The sequence below is a fragment of the Bemisia tabaci genome, chromosome 8, assembly GCF_918797505.1.
Source record: "Bemisia tabaci chromosome 8, PGI_BMITA_v3".
NCBI lineage: Eukaryota > Metazoa > Arthropoda > Insecta > Hemiptera > Aleyrodidae > Bemisia > Bemisia tabaci.
Genome location: NC_092800.1, coordinates 24,192,742 through 24,217,949, shown reverse-complemented (window position 1 = coordinate 24,217,949; position 25,208 = coordinate 24,192,742). Strand labels below are relative to the sequence as shown.

General features: G+C 40.3%; 2 protein-coding genes across 3 annotated transcripts in view; one reads left to right on the top strand and one right to left on the bottom strand.

Annotated features, from left to right (window-relative positions):
• LOC109032554 (uncharacterized protein ZK1073.1) overlaps positions 1-25,208 on the top strand; it is an 89,706-nt gene that overhangs the window by 33,833 nt on the left and 30,665 nt on the right. For both annotated transcript variants that reach the window (XM_019044741.2, XM_072303423.1), the window contains exon 3: positions 1,393-1,456. In XM_019044741.2, the coding sequence (XP_018900286.2) occupies positions 1,393-1,456 (64 nt within the window). The remainder of the gene's footprint in view (positions 1-1,392; positions 1,457-25,208) is intronic.
• On the bottom strand, positions 12,820-19,575 carry LOC109032556 (E3 ubiquitin-protein ligase Siah1). The gene is made up of 3 exons (XM_019044742.2): positions 19,152-19,575; positions 16,865-17,128; positions 12,820-14,810 (listed from the first exon to the last, which is right to left on the bottom strand). The coding sequence occupies exons 1-3, from the start codon at positions 19,409-19,411 to the stop codon at positions 14,438-14,440; spliced, it is 897 nt and encodes a 298-aa protein (XP_018900287.2). The 5' UTR covers positions 19,412-19,575; the 3' UTR covers positions 12,820-14,437.

The window sequence follows — 25,208 nt, the reverse complement described above, 5'->3', positions numbered from 1 at the left end:
TTCCGAGACACTAAAATCACGTTTTCCAACAACCGAAAAATTTTTGTCTTGGAATTTCGGGGCTGGTATCTCTATATCAATTTTTGAGTTTTCGATTCAACATTGAGTCAAAATTTTCAGATTTTCCTCCTCTACAAAATTTCAGAAAATAAGAAAAATTCCTTCTCGGAAGGTAGGGTCCCTTTTCACAGATCCAGTCACATATCAGTTTACAGTTTCCTAATTTTGACATGTAATTAGAAAAATTAGAGAAAATTTATGTGAAATGTCCAACAGTTTCCTAGTAGGAAATAATATAATGGGTCAGTTTCGAAGGTCATAAAATTGTATTTTGATTATTTCAGATTAAAGAGCGTCAAAAATAGTGAGAAATATCTGAGCACCTGGTTTTCCACGTCTAATTTTAACGGAGATATAGTTCTTCAAAAACAACGATCCACTGCAGTAGTGCATAACGTGGTTTCCTCCACCTTGCTTTCATCCGTGTTTTAAGTACAGCAACCAGGGTAAATGTTTGCACCACTTATCGATTCATTCAAGGAGGAAGAAATCGCGGTATATGCCATCACGGTGGATGACGCAATGCTCTAAGTTTCTTCCAGGGCAATATTTCTGTTGATATTGTACGTAGGTCTGTGCTGGGCGTTTGGACGCTCACCCGCATTTGCGAGAGGAAATTTTGCAATGATGAACTACAATTACATTCGTTCGTCTGGGCAACGACACTTCATGTTAAATGAGGTTTGAGTCATAAAATTAACGCAAACTAGAGGTCGTAACCCAACCCCTATTTCGTGGCAATAAAAATCCCGAGTCATATTATTTCGGGAATCCAAAGATAAATAGGCTCATCTAGATTAATATCTACTGGTAGTCGAAAAATCTTTGTAATCGGTCCGGTAGATCTCAAGATTTACATAAATTAAAATTAGGAAGGTAATAAGATTGCTCAAGTAATGGTCGCCAATGAATAATTTATGGATGTTTGTGATAATTTCTTTCCTACGCCATGATCAAACAATTCGTGCGGGAAACGGTTTTTATCTCCAGTCAACGATGAAAGCTCGAGTAAAGATTTTTTTAAACGTTCAGAAAAATAACAATGAAGGTTGAAACCGGAGGGTACACTTTTTTTACTGCTAGGAAAATGTACTGTTCTAAAACTCCTGATAACGACTGTGTTCAAGCGTATCGGGACCAAGACAAGGTATTTTCCTCCCGCTCAAACTATCCGTCATCCCTTCAAAGCTTTTTCTATCGGATGTTCTGTCCCTCGGCAGAACAACGCTTTGTCTCTTCTGTTTTTCCAACCACCGAGAAATGTTATCATAGAAAATACTCCGTCGTCCTCTTGTATTGTTTTAATTGATTTTATGTGTTTGTTCTTTCCAGGGTGACCTGACACAGCAAGAAAAAAGAGCAATTTTTCTGACAGTCCATGATCTAGGCTCAAACCGTAAGTCTCTCTCTTGTTCATTTACTTTTACCTTCCAGCTAATTTTACCTATTAATCTATTTGATGAAAACGATCGACTGTAATCACAGTATTTCTACTTTATGGAAATTAAGGTTATCCGCCCCGCTGGTTTTTTCCTTGTAAGAATCATCAAAAATTGACGGACCATATGCCGTGACTAAAGTCGGATGGTGCGTCCCGCGTACACAACGTTTTAAAATTGTCCATCATGATTTCTTAATGTTTTTTTATTTTATTTTTTTGGAAAAAAATAAAATAATCAAAATAGCTTATAGGTATTTTCTGCGCAAAATTTTGAAAGAAAGAAAGACGAAAATTGACGATAAATTTTTTTAAAAAAAATGTTCTTAATTTAAAAAATAAGTAAATAATAAAAAATTGGATATTTGCAACATTGCAGTCGGATATACGTATTTTTCGGCTTTAGTCATCCGTACTCCTTTTTTGTGCTAATTCTCTTCCCCTACTTTGGTCCAAGACAAGCCTAATATTAAAAAAAATAACGACCAGAATTCTTCATATACCGTAAAGAGGATAAAACATTAAAAATATTTTCCAATACAATATTCCTAATTTTAGTTGCTCCTAAACTCAACTAATAATATTTGATTGACTTTCAATATCAATCAAACAAAATTTAGGCAGGAGAGTTAAAATTTGAGGTAATAAGTACTGCTTAAAGTAAAATTTGAAAAATCATACATCTTTAATCGTGTAAACGTTGTGCGAGTCTTGAATTTTCGTGCTCCTCAATTTTCACCCTTCTCCCTCCTGAGCTTTTCCGAAAGCAGGCCGCCAACGTAGGCGATTTTCCGGACGGAACCGATTAAAGTCCGACAAACTTGATTAATGAACAAACCAGCTCCGCACTGTTAAAAATTATTCTGGCCTGAGTGGCCTGAGTGAAATATTATGGAGCTATCCTGCCTGGAGCATCGAGTGAAAAAATTTTGCGGTGAGTTAGATAGCTCGCTCTGGCATGGGAAGCTCCTTGTAGCATGTGTCACTCCAGGAAAGACAGCTATATGCTCGGGAGAGATACTTTCCACTCAGATTTAAGATACTTAAGAGGAAACAGAGCTATAATTTTCTGCGCATCATCAACGCGCATTGACCGTTACAATCTTATTCTGGAATTCACGACTGCGACGGCGTCAGTCTCCAGCCAGTGGCTTTTGCGTGAACAGTGATTAGTTGCGACTCGTGAAGGTGTACAGCAAATTAAATTTTGTTTGAAGGCTTTCCAGGATAATACCCAATGGATCCCATACCAAAGTGTTCGCTGAGTTCCTAACACGACGGAAAATAAAAATTCGTCCTAGTAGAATAGCCTACCTCCAGGAATTTTGAAAACGCCGGTAAGGGCAGCAGTTTTATGAAACTAGGTTTAAGAGGAAAAATACATATTTCGTACCATTATACTGCAAAATTGTATCTCTTTCTCTTTTATCGCTTCATTCCTTATCGCTTGTTGATTTGCATGTGCATGGTAGTTTATTTAGATTATTCCCTACAGTGGCGTGGCGTGAATTGCGATAAATCGATTGTTATGCCATTTAAACCTATGGTAAAGAATCGATTGATAAGGTGTTCGCTGCGAACACCCTGTTCATCGATCCTTTTCCATAGGTTTAAATGGCATAACAATCGATATATCGCAAAGCACGCCACGCCACTGATTCCCTATTTAAAACCATCATGTTGCTCCCGTTAATGGATTATTTGCTTTTAGTTGTACTTCCTTGTCAAGTATCTGTAGTTTCCTTGGTGAAGGTTCGTTATGCGTCTGGAGATGGCACTGTATGCCGAAAAACCTCAGGTGTATTGAATAAAATTTTGCAGTATAATTCTACGAAATTGTCATTTATTCTTTTTAGCTCGTATGATACTTTTGGGCATCAAAGCCTGATTATATGGGTATGGCGTGGCGTCCAGTAAAGTTAGAATTCTGTTATCGTGTATATTTATTTTTTAAGCTTACACTGAATTTATGTTCACAAAATACTTAATATCTATAAAACTTTTCTTTGTCTAAAAGCGTTTTCGAAATTACTGGAGACAGCTGTTCAGCTATGACAAATATTGATTTTCCGTCGCGTGTTTGCAACTCAAAAAACACTTTGGCTCCGAATTTGTGGGATATTGGCCCGAAAGTTCCTCAAACATGATTTGATTTGCAGTACAACTTCACATCTTTTCAAAAAAAAAGAACATACATTGCAGTTACAGGTGGAAGGGAAAGGCAGAAGAGGGAGGGAGGAGAGGGAGGGGAGGAGAGGGAGGGGAGGAGAGGAGAGGGAGGGAGGAGAGGAGAGGGAGGGGAGGAGAGGGGGGAAACGGATCGGGGTATGAGACGGATGCCAGGGGTAAGGGGAGGGCAGTCGCCAGCGACGCAGCCCGTCCTTATGCCTGAGTTACTTTAGCTCAGCATTTCCATACTTACGTCGGAGATTTTCAACTCCGTGGAAATTGGCCCTGAGCGATGAGTGACTTCCGAGCGACTTCCTTATATAGGTCGTGCTCTGAGCCCCTCGAATATTAATGACAGTTTACGTCATACGGCACGATATCAGCAGAAGCCCGTTAAACGTAAATATTGTTCGTTACAATTAAAATGGAGATTACGGACTATTTATCAAGTATCAGAAATAAAGGGCGTTGTCTAACCTTCCAGTCGTTGGAGTCGAAGGAGGGAAAAGTTGCTATGGGCCCCGCGTTTTGCGCGTTTCTTCAAAACTGGCCCAAAGCTCATGCTCATTTCACTATACCTTACAATTTCAGAGACTGTGTAGATAAAAAACACTGTTGTATCCATTAATCGCGAAATATCGCGGATTTTTTAGATATAACTCTTCCCTAGGTAACTTAATCTCAGTTTCAAATGATTAAGAGGCATGTAAAACGGCGAAAAATTAGAATATTGGAGCACAAACATATTTCATAGAAAGTAATTTTAAAGACAGTGTGAATCGAATTTAACGACCTTGAAGGGACCGGCCTTTTCCGGTCGTTTTAACCGATAGTTATTGTAACAGACAGTTGAATTTTTACGCACTCACCTCAAATTGAACAGCAAAGAGTAAAGCTGTGTTGGCGCTAGGGTATGAAGACGAGGTTTTCTTATTTGCAAGAAAAGAAATACCACTAGTTTTAGCACTATATATTCATTTTTTATTTTATTTGTGTGTACACTGGTGTATGTCACACGCGATGTACACTGGTCAGACATTGTCCACGCCGAGGGCGGTAGGTCTGACACTGATAAATCACGAACATTCAACGATAAAGTGCGGACCCTTGTATAGGTGCAATTCGTAAAGTAAGCATTCAGACTTGTAGCTGCTAATATGCGTTACAGACCGACAGTACTGTGTTTAACGCAATGCGTGAAGTATTCCCACAGTTTGGTAGGCGCTAATATGCGTTCCAAGCCGACCGAGCCGACCGTGCTGTGTTTGGCGCAATGCGTGAAGTATTCCCTCATCTCACAACCTTAGTTGGTTGTTAGGTGGTTCATCCCCAGAGAAGTCTCCGATAGGGCATGTCCTAGGGACAAGTCCACTAGAAGAATTGTCAAGCAGAAGCAAGAGAAAGAGTGATAGAGAAATGCATATAAATCGGAGGATAGAAGAAACTGGAAATGATAGGTTGCCAGAGAATGTAGAAGGAGTAGGATGGCGGGAGAGACGAGGTAGAGAGGTGAAAGGAAAGAGACGATGCTGAGCGAATGTAGAAGACTAAGAAAAGGTAAAAGAGGGGGAGAGGAGAGAGAGAGAGAGCACGAATGAACACTTCACTTTGATGATCTCCTGAGCGAATTCGCCCTAGAGTAAAAGTCCTACGGAAATCCGCTGGACGAAGAAAGAAACACTATACTTCCTGCTATTTACCTTTAGCGAATGAGAAAATTCGTAGCTTGAATACCTTAGCAAACTGCGGCCTGGATGCGAGTATCCTTGACTTGAGGTGATGGATCTATTGCATGAGGCGATAAGTCCTGGTGAATAGCGGAACCACCCGAGCCCAGGGGCGCGCAACCTTAGCACTATCCCCGGGGGATAGTAGGCGCTAATATCCGTTAGCGCCTACCACATCGCATGTGTTTGGCTTTATTATTCAAACGGGCGGAATTGAGCATTATCTTTCTTGGTTGTTTGTACTGATACTCTAAGGCCAAAGCCCTATAAAAAGGGGAAAAAATCAAAAATAAGAGGGATTGTTTATTAAGATGGAGTTTTTGCGCACACTGAATGGATCATTGCTGTTCAAAACTTGCTACATAAAATCCAACTAATTTTCTTCTCTTGATTTACATACGTATTGGTTGTCTTAAATAGATATTAAAAGTGATTACCTCAACGAGCGATGCTCCGGTCGTTGTTGTCGAAAGCCTAGCCCAAAATTTCGAGGAAAGCCCGTCGTTAGGGCCGATATGTCGAAATATACGATGTCGTTATAAACAATCCCTTAACATTCAAACATTTTTGGAGTAGCACCATCAATTAGAATTAAGAAATTAAATTTAAAATCTGGGCACTATACAAACCCCCGGTCTATTACTGACGGGTCTATTTTTTAATCCGTATAAATACATTGGTTAAATGGGTGTTTAACCGGGACCGGTCAAATTGCGTTGTTATCAATGGCGTGACGTGCTTTGCGATATATCGATTGTTATGCAATTCAAACCTATGGGAAAGGATCGATAAACAGGGTGTACGCAGCGAACACCTTAACAATCGATTCTTTACCGTATGTTTAAATGACATAACAATCGATACATTGCAATTCACGCCACGCCACTGGTTGTTATGCCCGATAGGTCGTTATATCAGTTGTCATTACATTCAATATCCACTGTGATTCGTTGACAACCGAATGCTATAATAATCTACCTAAAAAACCCTTCTACTTTTTGATCCGATTGATACATGTGGGTGGGCATTTAAGGATTCTTTTTTGGTTCTTTGCTTTGGATTTTGCACTTCGAGCACTGTTTCTTTTAAGCCGATTATTATGAATGCTTTTTGTTCCGAGTGAACTCAGTCACGCATTCAGGATTATCTAGCTCATTCCATTAGCTCTTTGAATTAAGGAGCTTATGCGTTGCTCAGTACTCAATGGATTATTCAAAATTATACTGCAGCGGATGCCATCTCGTTTTAATCTGCAAATCCTCACGACTATGAGCAATATCGACTTGTTAGGGCCCTCCGATGACGAGAATATAAACACAGTCAAAATCGAAAGAGCTTAATAATCCCATATTAATTAATTTAAGAGACTTTCAAAACATTAGTAGCTATGATGATTATTTGAACATATTTACGCCAAAAGGAACTATGTTCCACGCAAACCCTATGCACATAGTTCCTTTTAGCATAAATTCATCCATTTGTGCATTATGTGTGGTCAAAGTCCTAGAGGGTCTGAAAATTGGATGAAAAGTATGTTTACGGACGGCACACAGTGGCTCGAATCAATTGGAGAGGTCGTACATTAAATTTTCGACTAAAACCGCAAATTTTGACGTTTATTTCGTCACATTTTAAAGTTTAAAGGGTGCTTGCTTATAGAGGAAAATTTCACGAGGAAACCAATGGAACACTTTGAGAACCTCAAAGTTTGGTATAAACGGAGTTATAAGCTTTTATAGTTTCCAAATTTTGTCCGACCTCACCTATTGACTCGTTCCACTGTGCGGCATTGAAAAATCCTTTTCACCGGAAGAGAAGAAGAGAAAGATGACGAAAAAAAGAGAAAAAAAAAACCGTTTTAAGTCAATTTCCATTCCATTTAAAATGCAAACAAAAGAACCGTCTCTATAGACTCTCAGTATCCGATGGAACATTTGGAATTGGCTCGTTGCTTTTTATTTCTGATGTACTTAACTTATTCGATTCCTGTTTCATGATAAAACGGAGAGGAGTAAAAAATCACAATTTATTCGGGCATTCTCTAAAAAAATAACTTGAGCAACGCTTTACTTTGTCGTAGAGCAGGGAGATAAATCGTAATTTTACATTACAACCTATGATTACTTTTTCGACGGTACACTTAGGACCTTTTTCTCCAAAGAGTGCCACATTTTCAAACGAGTTTCATGCTCCAAAATGCTATATTATTATGGATTCAAGTAATTTAGGTTTTATCAGGAAAAAACAGCAGATTGAAATAATGAAATATGAAAAAATAAATGAATTATTTTGGAACGCTTTTCCAAGGACATTATTTCCTAAAACTCTCCGTAGGCACAGGCCGCATATATTTCTGCGTACCTATGCTATACGACGACGGAATGGCGGGGAAATCATCCGTGCTTGTCACGAAGGTTAGTGAATGGAAAACCGATCCTCCTTCAATTTATTGCCTATGCAACATGGACATCCGTCAGACACGAATAGTTGTATCAAAGCGCCGTGATGAAAGTTGTGTTTGCCATCTCGTGCATTTAGCGTTAGCAATTTAGCCTGAGATTCATCTCTCTCAGTGCTATTTAATAAAGCAAAGCGATTTTAATATTGGTGAGTGAAATTGCTTAACATGTTTTCGTTGCGACGTTTCAAAATCTACTGTGTCATATTTTTTTTTTTAAATTTTGAAATTGTTTATGAATATTTTGGGAAAGTGAGGAAAATCGACTGAAAACGGAAGAAAGATCTGTTTAATTCTCTCTCACGAAAAAAAAAAAAATTGAAAACGATATTTGCGTTAATTTTGCATCCTTAGAGCTAGTGGAGTTACATTTCTACGTCTGGGATTAACGACAATTAGAAGGAGTTTCCGTCCTAAAATGCTCGTTAATCCATTACTGTACAGTGTACCTCATGTATCATTACCGTATAATTAGCTCTCTGCGCTCCTACATTTTCTTTTTTTTGTTACAATTAGTTTTACCGTTCCATTGAGCCGATTTTAATAATTTTTGCGGCTAGCGACTGAAGTAATCAGGCCCCAAACGAGCCCGCTCTATTCAAGTTTTGGAAATATGACCCGGGTATATTCAAATTACGTATTAAACTTGTAAATTCTCCAATTTATTTCAACAATAAATGCTCATTTGTGTCACAATTCAATTTGAAGATCTACTAGGCAAATTTTCATGATTTTTGCGACTATCGACTGGAGATAATTTCTACATGAGCCCGTTCTGTTTTGATCAACTCACGGGAATTCGCGAAGCGACCTCTGGGTGATGGGCAACGTAGCGGCCAGGGGGCGTAGCCTCCTAAAGCTCCTCTATTCTCTCACATCCGCACATCAATAACTCAATGTCAGGCTTTTGGACTAAGATTCCTCTACCACACTGCCGTGCTAAGGAAGAACGCCGTATGAACATTGGAGGGTTGCCAAATTTCCTTCGATACGATGTTTATTTTTGAGAGAAGTTGTGAACAGTTTTCCTTGAAATTTTCCGGAACTTGAGGTGAAATCCCAAACAAAATTGAATGAAAAATTGAAAGAATGATAATCATAGTTTTTCCAAGAAATTCGTGTTCTATCGAAGGACACCTGGACCGCGTCAAACAGAAAGGAACCAAGCCACACCAGCTATTGCCAAATTTAATTGGGCAATTTGATTTTTTACATGAAAACGGTTGTGTGGATTTTTGTGCAAATTTCAGTGAAAATACTCCATAGTCCGAAGCAATAAATTCCTTAAAAATTTCAAAGGAATCCTCACAAGGAACTTTCAATGGATTCTCACAAGGAAACTCACAAGGAATTCTCTCGTAAAAAATTAAATTGCCCAGTTAAATTTTGCAATAGCTGATGTGGCATGGTTCCTTTCTGTTAAACTCGGTCTATTTGGCAACGCCTGAAGGTTTATACGGCGTTTTTCCTTAGCACGGCAATACAGGCGGTCGCAACTGGTTTTTCTCGATTGAACGTCACTCGAGCTAGTGTGTAACGGGGGGGGGGGGGGGGGGGGTTGCTTGCGTCGAGTTCCTCGCCGGTGACTTTTACGGGACATCGATCGGTTTCGACCCATCCATTTCCTCGCGAACTCCTCCGCTATTCCGAGGCTAAATGTCTTCTCGCTTCTCAGGCCGGCGGCGGTGGCGGCGGAGAGCCACCCGAGATGCGAGCTCTCAGCGTATCAAAGGGTGAGACGGGGCAGGGGTGTGAGTAAATGCATCGACATCCCCCGACGAATTTGCGGCATATACAAGATTCCCACGTTGCCGAGTTAACGATCTTCATCTCGTCACCTTCCGGCCAAAGGATCACTAGCACTATGCGACGTTTAAAAATTTCCGCCGCCATACTATTTTTTTTTTACAGAAAAATTGTAGGTTGAATCCGTTTGAAGATTTCACCGGATTTTCTTTGCGCTGCAGATAAAATTCAGTGAGATTCAACCAAGAATGGACCACTAGACAAGGTACGAATTTAAACAATCTGATACATGTTTCGTAACAAGAATTTCACGTAGAACACGATTCGTGCAATGAAAATTACTGAAGCCAACTCCTAACGAAGATATTTACGTTTTTATTTCACATTGGATACGAGGAATTCGAACTGCCCGCTCACAAGAAACTCAAAGCTCTACGTGAGTTAAATCGCGCACTACCAACGGTTTCAACAAGCTTCTCAATCGAGCATTGTTCATTTCCTACCATGTCTTTTTAAACTATAAGCAATTTGCTATAGCTGAGCCAAAAAGTCAAGATTGAGGTTACCAGATTTTTTAATCGCAGAGACTGTCATGATAACGTTTAGCGCTCGCTGTGAATCAGGTAGGGCATTGAGTTTTCATGAGCGGGTGGTTTGAATTCACGCATCAAGAATCATTGAATAGCCTCGTAAGGAGTTGACTTTTGTAATTTTCGTTGTGCGCACCGTGTTCTACGTGAAATTTTGGTTGAGAAACATGTATTAGAATGCTGAAATTCGTAACTTGTCTAGTGGTCCATTTCTCTGAAAAAAATTAAATAGCGGCGGAAATTTTGTAACGTTGCATGGCGCTTTTCCTACGGCGTTTTTCCTTAGCACAGCAGTATAGCTCCATTTTCCTTTTATTGTTTTTGTCACTTTATCCATCAATTTCAATAATAAACCGACCGAACACTCTATACCATAGCTAAAAGTCAAGGTCCAAAACGCGAATTTTTCCGACACCTCGAATTTTGTTAACTCAGGCTGTGGATAACTCACCTTAAAACCCGGTGACAGCGAGTGGACACACGTCCCTTTTTCCGCGGACCGTGGGAACGTCACGTCTGCGTCACTCGTCACCGGTGCGGCGGTGGTTCACGCGTTTCCCTCGATTTCCATTAGCGAAATCGCCGCGAGGCGTGACAGAACGAGACGAGCGACTCACGTCTCACGTTCACGTGCCAAAAGGAAATGAATGGCATAGGGCACACGAGAATGAGACGAACGCCCGATGCCGCCCCGGCCCAGCGTTGCCACAATCCGCGGCGTTCGTCTTTGCTCCATGCGCCGGCTCGCCTCATCGAATGGAGCGCCTTCAAAAGGGCGAGTATGCAATATGGCCGCAGCTATGCTCGAATAGTCGCATCATTAAAATCACACGACCGATGAAGGCGCAGATCAAGCAAATTTTCGATTCCTACTTTTCGAGGTGATTTTCTGGTGAAAATATAATCTATTCAACCAGTCTGACGCAGCTATTTATGTCTAAACAACGCAACATCAGCGTTGTGACAAATGTCCTGTAACTAAAATGAGAAATATAATATATGCATATAGAGAATTCTGAAAATGATGAGTGACTAGCGATGTCATCCCTAATAAAAATTAGACTAGTTGGACCACATTTTGCAACAAAGGGCCACTATTTCTGGCTCATTTTAGAAACAAGATGAATGCCACTAGTTTCCTCGTGCTGGAAGGTGCTTTAATGGAAGAGTCAAAGACAGTGGTTCCTTATCGCAGAATGTGATCCAATTTTAAGTCAAAATTTTAACTACCTAACTTTCAAGGTTATTCAACGCAAAGTCGGGATTTCTCAGTTGAAAAATCTTGATTATTAGGCAGAGAGATAGTTGCTTGTACCCTCTGACGAATCCACCCTACATAAAAAATTTAATTAATGAATTAAAATTTTATTCTTTGAGAATAAGTCAAAGAAGATCGGAAAGGAACTATCTGATATGTATTTCAAAGTCTCATTAGTAGCAGTGGCGAGGCGTGCTTTGCGATCTATCAATTGATCTGCCACTTAAACCTATGGAAAAGGATCGATAAACAGAGTATTCCCAACGAACACCCTACTGATCGATTTTTTACCATAGCTTCTAATGGGGAAATATTCATAATCGATCATTCACGCTTTGCCACTAATATTTAGAGTATACTTAATGACGTCTCTTGCAGGAAGCCTTTTCCAAATTATGAAAACTCTACGGTGGATTTTCATTCCATGAAGAAAGCATCCAACATCTCTTTGAAGAGCGATTTTTCTTCCATTTTTGGTAGCTATATGTGGCAACGTTTGTAAGTGATGGATTTCTGTCAAAGCCCAGGCCTTATCTTCAACCACTAGCGAAGAACGATGCATTACCAGAGCGCGTCCATTCCAGTTGTCAAGTTCCCCTCCTCCCCCTTTAATCCCGCAATTTTGCGCGAATAATGTACCTTCGCCCCCCCCCCCCCTCCCCCCATCCTCACCGCAAATTTTTCCACTCTCACGAGACTCTCATAATCACTTTTAGGTCAAGGTTGGCCGACAGAGACCCTCCGTTCCCATCCGATTATAGGAGACGCTGGATTCCGTGTCATGCCCTTGCAATAGCAAATGAATATGCTCAAATTAATACCCGAGTCATTTCCAAATTAATTTCGCGACCAACGCATTTTACAGCGCCGTATGACCAACTTTATTAGACGAAAACTCAACGTTCAAGTCCAATCGAAGAATTCTCGCCGAAATATAAAGCGGGAATCTCACGTAAAATTATGCGCAGTAATTAGATCGCATTTAGCAAAAAGGAACCAGCGCGAGTATAGTATTTTCAAAATCGTGTAACTTCTTATTTTCTTTTAAAAATACTTAATATATGCACCGTATTAAAATTTACGCACTTATTTTCCTATATAATTGACAATTTTTTGGTTGGAGGCAGAAACTATTTGCAATTCTGGGAGATTTTTTGGATAATTATGAAGAAGAAAATTTTTTACAACACTTTAATGGCGCTGGTTCCTTTTTGCTAAGTGTGATCCAATTATTAATGATACATATTGAACAAAAATGGGAGAAAGAATTAAAAAGTTATGATAATAAAATGGAACTAGGACTAAGATTGTACTTTCTAATTATATTCTCTTTTGCGTAAAAATAAACACGATGAAGCTTTCGAGCTGTCTTGAGAGATAAAAGAAGTTGCTCGTAGCAGAATTTTATTAAGATTCACCGTATAATTACATTTGGCTCCTTTTTGCTGAACAATCCGAATAATAATACAATAAGTAAAAGTATACATGTATTCGTGTGCGCTTGCCGAATCTCGTGAAACTTCACCCAAAGTCATGCATTGCTTTTCATACAGTGTCATCCTTGAGTAATTCGAAACTGGAGCAGCCATCCGCCCCTAAGATAAATCGGTTATGCAAAACCTCAAGCAGCCCTGCACTGATATTCTCAGTGTTTCCTAGATAGTGCATAATTGTATGCATTACTCTGTATCAGATTATTGCAAGGAGCGGTGAGAGACTCAATTTGCATTTCCACTTTGATCTGGAGCCCTCTATTCCATAATTAAACGCCACCGTAACAAACCCACTTCCAGGCATGGCTGGATGCCAATTCCATGGAGCTGCTCAAAAACTCGACATTTCTACTCCGTAACCGCACGACGACAAAAGGAGCAATATTGCGTGCCAAGGAAAAACGCCGTGAGAACATTCTAGAGTTGCCAAATTTCCTCGAATTAAATGGTTATTTTTGGGGAGAGTTATGAATATTTTTATCTTGAAATTTTCAGATATTTGGATCTAATTCAAAGGAAAATTCTCTGAAAAATTTAACGGAAGATATTCACGAGTTTTCCAGAATATTCGTATTTAATCTAGGGAAATTTGGCAACTGATGAAGGTTCATGCGGCGTTTTTCCTCAGCTCGGCAGCATAACGGTTGCTTTCCTGGAAGCATTTTCCTCCTTTTTAACATTGGAGCAAACGTTCCCTCTGGACGATAATATTTCAGTTGCATTAATTAGATGCAATTTTTAACATTTTCCACCACATACTTGCGTAAATTATTCGGGTTCCCTTAAAAACACTGAGGTGTGTATCACAAAACTCTTGTGCCAAGTTCAGGAACACTATAAAGCGATTTCATTTTTTCTTTAGCTTTTAATGGTTCAGTTCAACCTCAATGATTCAGAAAAAACTTACGTATAGCAAGCACTTGAAACATGACTGAAACGTATCGTAGCCGCACCATTGTGCTCACAGAATTCTGTTAGAATCTTAAACAAAGATTTTCATTTCAACACAATTCTTTTCTTAAACGGCTATTAACTTATATAACTAGCTAACGCATTCCACGCATGTCAACAAAGAACCAAAAAACCACGTATCTCACTTCCTGATGTCATAGATTTCCTACTTCATTTTATTGTTTAAAAACAAGTCTGATCACCGTTTTTCAACGGTGGAAGCTTCTACTTTCGGGACTTCATCATTCTACTGTTGACCTACCTACATGGTTGATAGTTAAGAACGTGTTGGCCGTTTCGTTTAGTAAACAAGCCGAAATTTGGGGAACTTGTTTGGCTCATGACGTCACCCGAATCTCATCATCCACCACGTAGGTAGGTCAACAGCCGAAATAAGAGTGGTGACTGTTGCTCCCTTTTAAGTGTCCAGAAGACATTGTTGAGTCTCCGAAAGTAAAATCTTCCACCTGTCACCAAGAGGCCACTGGAGGGTCTCTTGTCTCTGGGTCCAACTGACTCGTTGGCAATGTCTTGCGAATTAGAACGGCTACGAGGACATGATCATGACCCTGACAGGGCTGGGGCCGGGGTTGGAGTAGGGCGAGGGCTTGGGGAAGCCGGGGACGGGGTTGAGGTTGTTGCGGCTGATGACGAGGCTGATGAGGAACTCGTCGGGTCGGTGGAGGTACGGGATGACGTAGCGATGCCGGAGCCAGAAGCCGAAGGTCTCGATGTCCGAGTTGCGGGTCTCCTCGTCGTGGGCCTCGCGGGTGAACTGGACGATGGACCGAGGCTCTCGCTCCGGGGACAGGCCCAGCATCTCGAACTCGTAGTGGAACTTGGCCGCGATGTTCTTCGTCGCCACGATCTGGACGCCGCCGATGCACCGCCGCTTCTCCGGCGAGTTGCTGAAGTAGAACCTGCATCAGGAACGAATCATTCGCGTTGGAAACGAACTAACTCTCTAGGAAAAATTGGACCCGTTTAGTAGAAAGGACCCAAGCCACACTGAAAAAAAAATCTCGGTGTATTAACTAAGAAAAGGGTAAAATTACCAAGATTTCAGGGTTCTATTTGATCCCAGTTTTTTCTTGGTAAAATTACCATTTATGGAATTGGTGATTTTACCGAGAAATCTCGGTAAAATTATTGAACTTTCTCGGTAATTTTACTGGACCTTGGTAAAAACGCCAATATTTTTTATCGACTGTGGTAGAATTACCGAGATAAAATGGCAAAGTTACCGGGAATTGATTACCACCAAAAGTGGTATTCTTACCTGAAAAAAAAAACAGTAAAAATACCGGTTTTTAGGTAAGCTTACCAGTCTGTCTTGGTAAAATTACCAATAATTGGTAAAAAAAAAGTGAGATGGTAAAGGTACCAACGGACCTTAGTAAAAACGCCGAGAATTTTTTTCAGTGCACATCAATTTTTGCCAAATTCAGCTCGGCAATTTTATTTTTTACAAAAGAACGTTTGAGCGGATTTCTTTGAAACTTTTATGGAATTTGCTTCATACTGTGCAAAAAATTCACTGAAATTTGCACAAAAATCCGCACAGCCGTTCTTAAGTAAAAAATCAAATTGCCCGATTAAATTTGGCAACAGCTGATGTGGCTTGGTTCCTTTCTGCTTAACGCGGTTCAAGTGCCCTGGTAAAAATTGGCAGTAGAATGTGTGTTCCAAAATACTATAGACCTAAAGCCGGCTGTGAGATTTCCAATAGCTTCTGTAGCCGGCTGTACAATTTCTTATAGCCTTTTATAGCCGATGGCGATTAAGCAACAGCCAGACGATAAAGTTTATGCTAAACGTTACTAATTACGGATGCTAGGACTTAGTTAGTTTTTGGACTACCGCTCTCTTTTTGTGCCGTAGTATCTTGATTTATTTTGCGAGGAAAGCTCCGTACTTTTGAAGGATGCCTGTCATTCTTAATATGTTGGAGCGCCTTCAATTTCGTATGATACTGTGCAATACCTCTGGTGTGAAATAGTTGCTTCAGACGCCGTGGTACGCTGCGGCGCGGCGGGCGGGCATGGCGCCTACAAACCTAACAGGGATACTTCACGCATTGCGCAATGCGTGAAGTATCCCTGTTAGGTTTGTAGGTGCCAGTGCGTCGCCGCGCAATGCGTGAAGTATCCCTGTTAGGTTTGTAATTTGTAAGCGCCAATGCGTCGCCGCTCCACTTTGTGTTAGGCTGTAATATTTAATCTCGCGGAGTCAGCGTTTTTCAACTCATGATTTTGAAATGTTTGTGCTCTGTATGGGCCATCTCATTTTAATTGATGAAAAAAAAAAATATGTTTTAAAGGAAAATATAATGTGTGTTTTTCAAATATTAAGGTAATTCCGTATCAAACTTAATGATTTCCAAAGCACACGAATTTCTACACAATTTCTTATAGCCTTTTATAGCCAATGGCGATAAAGTGTAAAGCCTGGCGATAGGAACTATAGCCCGGCTGCATAATTTTTTATCGCTTCGTATAGCCCGGCTATATGATTTGCTCCGCTTTCTACAGCCAGCTATATGATCTTCAATAGCCTTCTTTAGTCGGCTATAAGAACTCGTATGGTATTTTGAAACGCAGCTCGTATCGCCAATTTTTACCAGGGTGGGGTAAGATATGGTGTCTTGAATTCTTCAATATGCTAATTCCCTGATTCTTCCCAAATGTTCAGGAGCTCATTCCCTCATGAGGAACCGAAGTTTCCTCCCACTACCCCGGGATCCTCTTGGAAAAAACCGAACAAATTTCCAGAGTTCCAGATATGAACATCGGATTTTCTCATCTTTCAGCTGATTCAATTTTCAATTACAAAAGCATTCCTGATATTTAAATTATCTGGTCAAGGAAAGCTCCTCTAATATTATGATGATTTAAGATTCAAAAATGTCCTAAAAGAGATCAATAATGGTGACTAAGATGTAATAAAATATAATTAGAAGCACCCTTTAACGAACCAGAAGAGCTGATTGAAGCTGAGGATAAGCTTGACATGGCGGAAGGGTTCAGCCAGGTCGAGGCGGCGCCACTTGAGGGCGAAGCTGGAGGCGACGGCGAACTGTCCAGGGTGCTGTTTGGTGACGTGTTGGATAAGGGCCGCCCGCGGGCCTTTGAACAGGCAATCTGGCTGGTAACATTCGTAAGGCCGGAAAATGCACGCGTTGCAATGAGCGTCGTAATCTTCGTTCGGCACAAACTTGCTGCACCCGTTCTCGAAGTACCTGCAATATTGAGGGATTTTTTAAAACAAGACCTCGTTTGCTGAGGAGGATCGTCAAACGGTCCTCTTTTACGGAGAAAGATCATCAAAATCTACGTATATATACACGCATATTTCGCAGGTAGTCAGCCAATCAGACATTTTATCAAATGCCTGTCGAATAGTCGAATTTTGACCATTTTCAAAGTTAATTTTGTTTTTAACGAAGGGCTCTCAAGTTTTCAACGTTTTGGAGATAAAAATTTCCAAATCTAAAAATTTTCCTAGTATTTGTCTCTCAACGTGCTTCTCTTATGTTTTTAAATGTAATAATTTGGAAAGTTGTGTATTTTATGACATTTTTAAAATTTTGATTTAAATTCTAATTCAAGGGCTAAATATCTTCACGGATATCATTTTATAATACACATTTTTATAGTGAAGTATTTACTCGTACTACACAAAAGAAGAATTATCTATTCTAAAATTAGCGAGAGAACCAAAATTTCAATGCAAGATTATTCTTCTACATGCGTACATGCCTTGACACACAAATCCATGACGTCGCTTCTACAGCGCATTCTGAAGTTCTGCGACGCGCCTAGTTCCACATGTGTCTTCTTCTCAAAGCTTATCGGGCAATTTGGTCCAACTGGACTTTGAGTGACAAAGTATTTTAAAAAGTGTCTAACCAACGTCAAATTAAGTACCTAACGCTCTTCGGAGGAGGTTTTGGCTGTTGAATAAGTGATAAGCTTTCGTTCAAATTAGAATGTAAACAGTATAAACTGTTGGGAATCGGGTGAATTTATACGGAAAAGTTGCAATGATTGTTGACCTCTGCAGCGCAATCGACGACCACGAAATAAGCACAGTGACGTCAGAACGACCACGCCCTCTTTTTCCCGATAGACAATAAGTGCAGCTGTTATTTATAATCCTCTCCCTTCGCTCTACACCGCAGTAGAATAATTTCAGATTTTAAATAGAAAAAAAGTCATTTCATGGGAAAATTCTTCTACCGATAAAACATACCGAAGGTAGTTTGGAGCTCGATGTAACTTAAATAGACTGGCCTTTCAGGAGTGGGAAGTGAAATGACATAAACAAAAAATGCCATTTCATTATTTTAGTGCCGGATTTGGTCCATTGTCAAATAGAAAATAAAGAATAGTATAAAATTATAGGGATGTATAAAACGCGTAACGCACAATGCCTAAGCTGCCGTACTTAGGAAGAACGCAATAACAGCTGTCAGGCGTTGCCAAATTTCCCACACTAGAAGACGAATATTTTCCTTCCAATTCTTCAGAGGATTTTATTAGCCATTCAATCTGAAGTATCTGGAATATTCAAGGATATATGTATACTCATAAATTTCCTCAAAAATAAATATAATCTCTAGAGAAATTTGGCAACCTTCGAATGCTTATACAGCGTTTTTCCTAAGCACGGCAACAAGGCACGAAGCGGTTTAGAGGCATAGCCCCTGCGGTCTGATTATTGAGATTGATAGACAAAGTGATAGACAAAGAATACATAGAAAGTATGGAGCTATCCTATTGGTTGAAATGAGTGGTTCTTTTAGACTAAGCGAGAAAGTGCTGGACGAAGTATTGGTTCCCTCGTGGATTGCCGTTGGTTAGTCTATTACCTACCCCCTTTGTCCATTGCAACCACCCTATTTGACCAATAGGATCCCTCCATATCCTTTTTGTCTACGGCTTCATCTATCAAGTTCAATAATCGGCCCGCAGAGGGCCGATTATTGAAATTGATGAAGACAAAGAAGGCAAAATAAATATGGAGTGATCCTATTGGTGGAAGCGGATGGTTGCAATGGGCAAAGGAGGTAAGTCCTAGACTAAGTAATGGCAACTCACGAGGGACCCGATAGTTAGTCCAGCATTTTCTCGCTAAGTCTATAAGAACCACCCGTTTCAACCAATAGGATAGCTCCATACTCCCTATGTCTTCTTTGTCTATGGCTTTGTCTATCAATTTCAATAATCAGCCCTGGTAGAGAAATGCAAGATTGAACGTACCTGCATGGGCAGAAGAAACACTCGCTGAGTCGGTCCAGAAGCTCGTTCTTCATCTTGATGTTCTTGCCGCAGAGGAGGCAGGAGTTGTCGAAGCACTTGCGCACGCAGGCCTGGCAGTAGCCGTGACCTTTGCGACAGTAGATGAGGGGCACCGTCATCACCGAGGAGCAGATGGAGCAATCGAACACGCTCAGGACTTTCATGAGGCCCCGCTTGTGCTTCCGGTAGGCCATCAAACGCTTGTCCATCGCCCCCGACATTATTATATTTATGAGAGCGAGACACTCCTTGAGTTTCGCGCGACGGGTCCTTGCTGCTGAGCGATTGCTTGGCAACGGCTATTGGCTATAAAGCTGTCGCCGGTCGAGACAATTTTACAGGGTTGCCAGGGAATTCAGAAAATGAAATTCCCTCACATTTCCCTGATTTCCCTGATAAATTTTGGTAGAAGTCCCTGACAACTGAATGGGTCAGTTGCGGTGGTCACAGAATCGTTTTTCGATTCTTGATTCTTGTAAATCAGGTAAAAGTAATGTGATCCGTCCACACAGCGATTTTCTACATTCAATATTAACAGAGATATCGCACTTTGAAAAATTCGGTTTATGACGTCATCCACCGTGGAAGTGACACCCTTGGTCTCTTCCACCTTGTTGTCATCAGTTGGTGTGACGCACTTTTGCATTGGTTACTCAACGTGAAACTTGGATGAAAGCAGGGTGGAATAAACCAAGAGTGTCGTTACCGCGGTGGATGACGTCATAAACAGAATTTTTCAAAGTAAGATATCTCTGTTAATAATCAACGTAGAAAGTTGCTGCTTGGACGGATCTTATCATTTTCAGCTAATTTAAGAATCAAGCATCAAAACACGATTCTGTGACCATCGCAACTGAGCTATTATAAGCCAAGACTGCCTCAGTAACGCTAAAACTAGGAGCAAAATAAAAGAGAAAGAGAGAAAATACCGAGAAAAAATGTTTCAGAAATACAACACGTGGTACGAGATTTCCATACGAGACGCCTACGGTGTGAACAACCTGAAAACTTGAAATAAATCACAGGCAGGCTGAAAATATCACAAATTCCAAGAACCGACAAAACAAAAATCCTGCGAGCAAAATAAACAAAAGCAGGAAAGGTATTATAGTCGCGTGCATAAATAACACTTTTCCGTAGAAAACGATACGCGTCAAATATTCAATTCTGCTATTTATATTTGAATTGCTCCGTAGGATCGGTGACGTGACGTCAGTTGCCGCACAGTGGACGAGCCTCGAGGTGAAAAAGGCAGGGAAAGTTTTTTTCTCCTCGCACAACTTGTGTACAATTGGATACAAATTGGAAGATTGGTTCTTTACTAACACCAACAAACCAAGTTTTTGCAAATAATTCCGAGTTCAGGAGGGAACACAATTTTCCTAATTCTCTTGAAAAAATAATAAATAAATAAATAAATAGATAGATAAATAAATAATAATGAAAAATAATGATGATGATGGTGTGTACGAGAAAAGAAACCTCGAGCGCGTAATGCATACCTGCTAGGATGCAGGCGCTCGTTTTCGATCAAGAGGAAACGAACACACCACTTTAATGAATTATTCCTCTTCTAAATGTGATTTTGACCTACATTTTGCTCAATATGGTGACGGATTTGTGAGGATGGACAAAATATGAGGTAGAAGGGATTTGTAAACTTATAGTGACAATCTTTACACCAAAGACGCAAAAGCGAGCTGATAATACTGCCGGCCGTGCTAAGGTAGAACGCTCTATGAGCCATCGGGCGATGCCAAATTTCATTCGACAAATCGCGAATTTTAGGAAAATTTATGGCAGTCTCACTTCCAATTTTTCAGAGGATTTCGTTCATAATTCCATCTAAAAACTCTAAAAATTTTGAGGAAATATATTCATAATTTCCTCAAAAATAAATATTTTCGGAGAGAAAATTTGGCAACATTCGAATGCTCATGCGGCGTTTTTACTTAACAGTACTTAGCACGGCAGAATACCACTGAAGATCAGTCGGTTTGCTTAAGCGTTTTTTTAACTCTTCGGGCCCGTTTACTTCCAGGGCTAACTAGAATAAAATAGGCATTGAAAAACTTGCAACGTCGCAAATCGAGGTATGAACGTTTTTTATCTCACCGTCGGTGATGAGAAAATATATGACTGCGCACGCGCTTGAGTGTGCTTTCAGCGGTAATCGCCATCTTCTACCATCAAGTCGAAGCGATACCGTTGAAGGCGCTCTGAGCAACTATTCCACCTCCGGAGTATTGCACAGTATCAAACGTAATTGAAGGCGCGCTAACGTACGCGAATTGACTGGTATCGTTTACCCATGTGTAGAGTCCTACTGATCGTACGATATGCGGCTCCTGTTTGATCGATTTTTCTGAAACTTGGAACCAGAATCACCAGACGGCAATTTTCGATGGGAAACTTGAAATTCAACTTAAATTTTCAAAATTCGAAAATCCAAGACGGTGGATGTGGCCGAAAATGCAATCTCAGTTCCGTTCGAGCGACTTTAGTGAAAATAATTGGTGTCTGAGGGTACGTTTTAGCATAAAATTCAAATTTCGTCAAAGTTTCGAAATTCAAAAATCAAAGATGGCGGAAGTGGCCTAAAATGCTTTCTCGTAGTCTTCGAAATTATCCAACATTGCCATCGAGATATCTGTCCTTTTCCCGTTAAGGTCAAAAATCGATGCACGACAAAATATCCACGGTGAAACTACCAGACCGCGCATCTCGGTTTGCAACGTTGCAGATTTTGTGCCATACTTTAATTTTTAAACAGGAAACTACTCAACGTCAATTCTTGAGAACTTCCGTGATTCGTCTTCTCATTGCGAAAAAAATTCAGGGAAAACTTCAAGGAATGATATTGAACTGTTCTCTTCCAAAAAAATAAAATGAGAGCGGAGATTTTTAACACCGCAAACGACATACGTGGTCTAGTAGTTCCACCATCGATATGTTCCAAACTACAAATGGACGTATTTCTGTCAAACGGAACTATGTGCATTAAGACATGAGCCCTGAGACCCATAAGAATAAATGCATAACAGGGCTCACGCCATTCCGCACATGGTTCCGTTTGGCAGAAATACGTCCAAATGAGACTACCGCGTAAATGTTCCAGCATTTTCTCTGCTACAAATGTCCCATTCATCATAACTTCCGTGCTTAATACCAAGCTCAACCGTAAGCTTCGAGAAGTTTTGCTATTGTGATACCAGGTTCTATAGCGATAAAGGGAGGTTCTCACATTACTTTGGTTGAAAAGTTCTGCTGAGGAAAAGTTCAATTTTTTTTTGTTCGACAACTTGACTTTCCGGGTCTTGGATCAAGAGACAGTCTTAAAGTTTGTCCCGGAACGAGTATCACTTTTGTCAGGATAGTTTCGTAAGAAACTAATTGCACAGCTATGCGCAATTTTAACTCCCCCCCCCCCCCCCCGCAGACTTAACTCAGCTATTACACTGGATTGTTTTCATGATTTGGGCAATTCGTCTTAACGTGAATTTTCTAACGTAAATTAACGTTGAATAATTAAAATTAAAATTACCATTTTCAGGCAAAACTTTTAAGTTTCGCACTGCGTATGCCTCGAACTGCCTGCGTGATGCTGCAATCTCGATGAGGAGAAATTTCCTTTTGCTCTTTGGCGTTTTTTATTGTTTTCCTTCTTTCTCCTTTTGCCACTGCTCTGTCAAAATTAAAAAAATTATCAAAACATGAACATTGCATCCACTTCGTATGCACCGATTTGTGAATATCAAACCATAAAAAGGAATAATGCTCCATCCATCTTGAAATCTCGGTTCGATTGTTGGTATCTATGCCATATTACGTCGGTCCTCTGACGTAAGGGCGTATCTCGATTTCCACGTGAACCCTGTTGTCCATATAACTCCATGCTTTCCAGGGGTCATGTCGAAATCGAGATACGCCCTTACGTCAGAGGACCGACGATTATTCTTCCAAAATCTCAAGAGATACGATCCCTTTTTCACATACAAATAGCAGTATACTTACTTGAACATTTCAATTACTCGATATTCTCTGCTCTCTTTAAAATTTTCTTTAAAAAATGTCGTGTGAAACTGTTACTTTTCTCTGAAAAAAATGAAGAAGCAACAGATATCGTCACCTTCCGGCCCAAGTATCACAAGCGCCATGCGACGTTCCAAAATCTCGTGCCATCCTCTTGCCATTTTATTATTTTACAGAGAAACTGTTTGTTGAATCTGTTTGAAAAATTCACTGAATTTTATCGGCAGCACAAAGAAAATTCAGTGAAAGCTTTTGGACAACTTCGTTGAAAAATTTCTTTATATATATATAAAGGTCGCTTTACAGCACTTCCTCGCGCTCTACGACTCCTAACCTCCACTGCTCTCTTTCAAACCACAAATCTTGGGGGATTGAGCACCCAAAAATTTCTTTATAAAAAAATAAATTGGCGGCGGAAATTTTTAAACGTTGCGTGGCGCTTGTGATACTTCGGCCGGAGGGTGACGAAATCGTGAAACCCCGCGAACGAGATACAGTATATCCATTCCAGTCCACCATCTAAAAGTGGCCTATCCCTTACAGACAGGAAACTCACCCAAGGGCATCAAACTTCACGATACAAAGTTCCGTTAATTCGCGGCCGCAAAATGTTAGTTGGCACCTACTGCGCGAAATTTCACGCGCTGCGTCGGGAAGTTTACATGATCGATCATGTCCACGCCTGGCGTGAGCGCGTTTACATAATCCCCGATGGCCAGCATTAACTTTTTACGAAGGGACGAAAGTATCGAAGTTTAATGGTGCGTTTTAGAGCTCTCCGTGTGAAGGGGGCGGCTGCGAAGGGACAGGAGGGTGCGCATATTGTATCAAGGTCAAGGGCACGGATTCACAAAAGTACCGCGCAAATCCCAGACCGCTCAGCTGCCAGATGACGCAATCTGCGATCGACATTCCATCGCTCTGCTCGGAGACCTTTCGTCTATCTCTTCGACGGGTGGAAACGGACGATGAAACTATGAATCCGCGTAACTCATTTGCGATGGTGCAACATTTCTGTACCTACTTTTTTTCTTTTTTACCTTTTAGCCTCGAGAGAGAAAGAGTGTGCCCCTTTTTATACTGAAAAAAATTGTTCATTATTTTGTCGCGGCACAAAAAAGGAGAAAAAATGACATCAGTTTTAATTTCGACGGTGTAAGTCCAACATTGGCGGATCCAGTAAATTGGCAACATTTTTTTCTCCATTTATAACTATGGAAATGTATCGATTCTTGGAGGGTCCAGGTGCTCCGGCAAGATCGATTATTTAGCAAAGGTTAAAAAGAAAGAAAACCGATGTTTCCAAATTGCTGGATCAGCTTCTGAAATCCGCACCACGCACCTCATTTGCGGCGCGGCATTTGGAAATCTCCACTATATTTTAGTTTTTTAAAGGAGAACAAATCAAAATCATTCCTTGAAGTTTCCGCAGAATTTTCTTCGCACAGAGAAGAAAAATCTAGACAGTTCGTGAGAATAGCCGTTGAGTAGTTTCCCATTTAAGAAATGCATTTTGACGAGGAGTCTGCAACGTCGCAAACCGAAATACGTGGCTGTGGGATTACACCGTCGATTAGTTTTTATGGATCAAATTCTTTGTAATTTCTCTGTAAAATACATAATTTAGCATGTGAATTCAATAAGACGTTCTATAATTTTTTCGAAAGTCTGTCAATTTTCCACAAACAAATTGCAGTCTTTTTTACTTTAAAAAAATAATAGATTCATGACTGACGAAATTGTGTAGACTATTATTAAAAAATCAGTGAAATACCATACACTATCACTTATACTTAAAAAAAAAAGAAAAGATTCATGACTAACGAAATTGTGTGGACTATTATTAAAAGAGCAGTGAAATATCATTCACAAACGATGAGACATTCACCAACACTACCAAAAAAAAAAATTCCTCGTATTTTATTACGATTAAAAAAGAAGTCGCACTCATCTTCCCCCTCCCTCAATCCAGAGCTCCCAAAAAAT